The sequence below is a fragment of the Primulina huaijiensis genome, chromosome 2 (genome assembly GCF_012295235.1).
Source record: "Primulina huaijiensis isolate GDHJ02 chromosome 2, ASM1229523v2, whole genome shotgun sequence".
In the NCBI taxonomy this organism is placed as follows: Eukaryota; Viridiplantae; Streptophyta; class Magnoliopsida; order Lamiales; family Gesneriaceae; genus Primulina; species Primulina huaijiensis.
The window spans coordinates 27,463,938-27,469,179 of NC_133307.1; the positions used below are offsets into that span (position 1 = coordinate 27,463,938).

Below are 5,242 nucleotides of genomic sequence, written 5' to 3' on the forward strand. Positions count from 1 at the left end.
AATTATCCAAATCCATGTTCCATTCCCAAAAAAATCAAATATTATGTATTTTTATCCATTTCTACCATGCTCGATGGTTTAGTTCAACATATTTTAGGGCATTACTCTTATAATAAATTCAATTGTTGGTTGAGAATTCTGATTTCAATATCTTGGTGGGATCTGCAATCTGAAGATGACCATGCTAAAAAAGAATGTTAGCAAATTTGTAGTCGAGATAAAAGAAAATTTTTTGTCTTTGGATTGATATTGAAACTTCTAAATTTCCAATTTTTAAGCGTTATAACTTAGAAATCTAAATTCAAGATTTTAATTATCTTGCAAATTTAGATTTAAGCGTGTTTGCTTATAAAATTAAAACTTGGAATCTCGAATTCCAATAAAAATTTGAATTTTAAGCGTAAAAGCTTATAATACTTAATTCGAGATTTAATATATTGCAAATTCAAAGTTATAAGTTTGCACTACTTGCAAAATTCAACTAGAATCAAATAATAAAGAAAACAACAATGTGTCACAAAATATACAACACATTGTATATAATTGATACACCATTCTTGTGTATATCAAAAGTCTAAAAGCTCCATCTTTCATTTTGTAAGATATACATCTTACCTCTTGTATGATTATTAATGAATATGATGTAATATTTTTTCTCCTATTTAAGGAGTCATAAAACTTTCCAATAAATAGATTGAGACCATTTATATTTCAACACATATCTCATTTGATGTTGAAAAATTTTAGACGTGTGATTAACTATCTTTTTCAATCCATAATCTAAATTTAAGATATCGAGTTTCATTCCGATTTTCTGTTTCATTAGTTTCAATATTTTTTTTAAAAAATCAATATACAAAATATTGAATTCTTGAGCAAAGAAACTACTTGAATGGACTTACTCAGATTATTGTGTGTAACACAATCCTCGTGGTTCATAATTTATAATCATTGTATTTTGCATAAGAAAATAAACATATTAATAGTTTTTCAATCAAATGATTCGAAAGAACATCAAATTTAAGGTTTATTACAAAAAGAAGCAATTAAAATTTCAAAGCATTATCTTTGAAATTCAGCGATTCATAAGCGTCGTATTGTCGTGATCAGATTGCATAATTTGAAGTCGTTTATGATCATTGACGTACATCTTCAAAGTTACAAAAAATAAAAATTAAAAAAAATCCAACACAATAGTAAATTAGTTTTGAAATTGTTTCGGGTTTTCTATCCCTCTTAGGTTAATTTTTTTCATTAAGCTTAAAATATCCAACATCAACCAACATCATTCTTATCTATTTACCTCTTTCCTTTACTTTTCAATTGCATTCACTTGTTTCCATTTTAGGCCTAGCCTGGCGTTAGGTCTTTGGTTTATAGGTTATGGGCTATCGGGAGTGGGCCGAACTCATTTTATTAGATATCAGGTTATAAGATTACATTTGCATACTTCATGATAATATGTTTTAACTTGAATAGAATTCATGAGGTTAAAATTTATTATATGCCTAAATGAACATTAATTATACAGTGTAAAAATTAATGCTCTATAATTGAAATTGATTCATGTTCTCAGATTCTCAATCTTTGGTTATAAGAGTTTAATTTTAAAACTTTACATGTCCTTATTATTCTTATATTCATGTACTTATTAGCTTGTGATTTTTATTACTGGCTATGCATCGAGAAATTTAATATTTATTTAGTATAAAAATTTATCAACTTACTCATGTGATATGTTTTTTTTTTCCTTAAATGCTTGATGACTATGTCTATTTTCTTTAATGTTTTATCGTGGTGGAAAGATGACTGAAATTGCCAAAATTTGAATCATACATGATCAACACTGAAATTTGTCGGCATAAAATACCAAAATCTCGAATAAACAAATGATCAAACTAGACTTTTCGATACTCTTCTAATATATTTATTCATTTCATAGTGTCGTTATTAGTGCGAAATTATGGAAGAAAATGTGACAGGGGTTGAAAGTGTCTAAATTGTACATTATATTTTACATAGGATAACTCTTCTAAAGATTTCCTCCAAGATTAGGTTTTTAACGATCAAATATTATTTAAAAGTTTTACATTTTGTAGAACAGCTTTAAGAATATCTTTGGACCAAATTTCAGTGGTTGGAGATACTCCACGAAACGATAATAAAATGGAGTCCCGTGTTTTACCCATGCAGAGTAGCATTTTCCCAGCAATACTCAATATCTGTCAATGGCTTCCACAAGTCAACTTAAACAGGAACCTGATCCCACCTTCACGAACGACGATCTTAAGCCCACAACCTTGAATCAGCGCACTCTTTCCCGTCTGGAAATGGCTGCTTTGTGGGCTGCACTCGTGGTGAGTGTGCCCATGTATTACCTAGCGGGCAGCTTAGTTGATCTGGGAATGGCATGGTGGCAAGGAATCGCTACCGTGATTGCCGCAAACGTAATCCTGCTATTCCCTTTAATCCTAACAGGCCATCCGGGGACCCGTTACGGAATCTCGTTCCCCGTTTTGTCGAGATCGGCGTTCGGAATCAGGGGTGCTCACATCCCAACTCTGCTGAGGGCCTTGGTTGGCTGTGGTTGGTATGGGATAGATTCCTGGATCGGTGGTAATGCCATTTTCCTTTTACTTCCAAAAACTGTTCAGGAATCTGCTATCGCGGAATCTGTTTCTTGGCTTGGAACTTCCCCTCTTGAATTTGCTTGCTTTCTTACGTTTTGGGTGGCCCAATTGTTGTTTGTGTGGAAAGGAATGGATGGGATTCGGGTTCTTCAGAAATTCTCAGCCCCAATCTTGGTTTTTCTCACTTGTTGTCTTCTTGGTTGGTCGTATGTTAAAGCTGGAGGATTCAGTCAAATGCTGTCTTTATCCTCCAGGCTCTCAAATTCTGAGTTTTGGGCGCTCTTCTTTCCTTCACTGACAGCAAACATAAGCTGCTGGGCTACTCTAGCACTCAACATTCCGGATTTTTCCCGGTTCGCCAAGTCGCAAAAGGATCAGGCCACGGGACAACTCGGGCTACCGGTCTTCATGGGTGCATTCACATTCGTAGGACTTGCAGTAACATCATCAACTAAAGTCATATTTGGCGAAGTAATATCGGATCCAATAAAACTTCTGGGACGAATTGATGGAGTTTTGATCAAGGTTTTAGCCGTTTTCGGCATAAGTCTAGCCGTAATTACGACCAACATTCCCGCAAATGTTGTTGCTCCGACTAACGCATTACTCAACCTCAGCCCCAAAATATTCACTTTTCAAAGAGGTGCACTCTTGACAGCGTTAATCGGGATCGGGTTTCAGCCCTGGAGACTTCTAGGATCGAGCGAGAATTTCGTCAACAAATGGCTTGTGGGATATTCGGTGTTGTTGGGACCTATTGGAGGCATAATCTTGGCTGATTACTATCTTATCCGTGGCACGAATTTGAGTATTGAGGATTTGTACACATTGAGCCCGGACGGGGCTTATTATTATTACAGGGGATACAATCTGGTGGCATTGGGAGCATTGACGGTAGGAATCTTTCCATTGATTCCTGGTTTGTTGCATGAAGTTGGGATCTTGAGTTCTGTCCTGGGAATTTTCTCTGTAATATATGATAATTCCTGGTTTTTTGGCTTCTTCTCTGCTGGAATTGTGTACTGGATTGTTTCATGCTTGACAGGGACAAGAATCAAGAATCAACTCATGGATGATCCCTTGTTATCCAATACTCCTTAAATTGTTAATATTTTCCCTCTAGTTTAATAGCTATAGATTTTTGTTCTTCTTCCCTTATTATTTTTCTTTCGAGTTGGGGAAGCCGAGACTTCATCCTAATATTAGACATTGATATTAGATAAACTACAGTTTTGTTCTTGGTTTAAAACCAGATAAACATAAATATTTTAGTTAACTGAACCTTTAATCAAAACCGAGCAAATCATCTAACTTAAAAATCAATTATTTCGATCGGTAAATGAATTAAATGAAATTTAAAAAAATTAAAATTAGAAAACTTGAATCAAGCCATTCAAAAGCTAGGGCAGAAAGGCAACAACAATGATGATGTTTGCCATTGGATCCTTAATAACACATTTTGATGCCAGATATTTCTTAATAATTACTGTTGGAAACTAAAGACATTATTTTATTGAATTTTGAATGAAAATAAATTGTGGTTGATTTAGTAGGGTTGCCGTCTGGTTCTCATATGGCTGGACTTTTAGCTCTTTATGTGCTTGAGCTAATTACAAGATTAAATTTTATATAAATCTTGTATAACTTTTGGTCGGTATTTTAAAGTAAATATAAATAGAGCCTCATTTTCACAATCCAAGACATGAAATTAAATGTGATCAAACACAATACAAATATTTTTTAAGTTCATACTAATGCATTTGTCAAGATTTTATGCTCATTTAGAGAGTTCGAAAATAATTCTAAAGTTCGTCGGTTCTTGTGGTTTGGAGTATTATTATTACAATAAGAAATTTGTTATATCTTAAGAAACTATTGATATGTACCATCGACACCGTATGTGAGATAAATTTGTTTTAAAAACATAAAATATTACTCTAGCCTCAATCTATTATCTATTACCTATATAAAAGAGTCAATCTTTTTAGAATTGTGAATTGACTTTTAAGTCCTTCATTAATTAATAGAATTTATTAATTATTAATATTAATTCAAGAATATATAATATATTTATTTCTATTACCTATATATTAATGAATTTTAATTATCTATTACATATATTATTATTATTATTATACCTAGATAAAAAAGCCAATATTTTTATAATTGTGAAGAATATATTGACTTTTAAGTCCTTTATTAATTAATTCTTAATATTAATTCAAGAATATATAATCTATTTATTTCTATTACCTATATAAAATTGTGAATTGTCTTTTAAGTCCTTCTTAATTTATATATTTTAATTAATTATTAAAATTTTAATATTAACACAAGAATATATAATTTATTTGTTCTATTACCTATATATTAATGGAATTTAATTTCAAGAATATATAATATATATTTCTATTACCTATGTATTATACATATATATCTATTACCTATATAATCTATTACCAATATAAAAAAGTCAATATTTTTAGAATTGTGATTTATCTTTTTAAGTCTTTCATTAATTTGTAGATTTCCATTAATTAATAAATTTTAATTATTAATTTAAGAATATATAATTTAAATCTATATATATAAATTACATGAATTTTATTGTA

The 5,242-nt window shown here is 31.1% G+C and overlaps 1 protein-coding gene across 1 annotated transcript; it reads left to right on the forward strand.

Moving 5' to 3' along the window:
• Positions 1-2,113: 2,113 nt before the first annotated feature.
• Positions 2,114-3,862, forward strand: LOC140971209 (purine-uracil permease NCS1-like). Its single transcript, XM_073433344.1, has one exon. It carries the CDS (start codon positions 2,229-2,231, stop codon positions 3,729-3,731), a length of 1,503 nt encoding a protein of 500 aa, XP_073289445.1. The 5' UTR covers positions 2,114-2,228; the 3' UTR covers positions 3,732-3,862.
• The last annotated feature ends 1,380 nt before the right edge of the window (positions 3,863-5,242 follow it).

What these genes read in the sequence shown, in the direction of transcription:
- LOC140971209 (XM_073433344.1), top strand. Translation starts at nt 2,229, where the DNA reads ATGGCTTCCACAAGTCAACTTAAACAGGAACCTGATCCCACCTTCACG.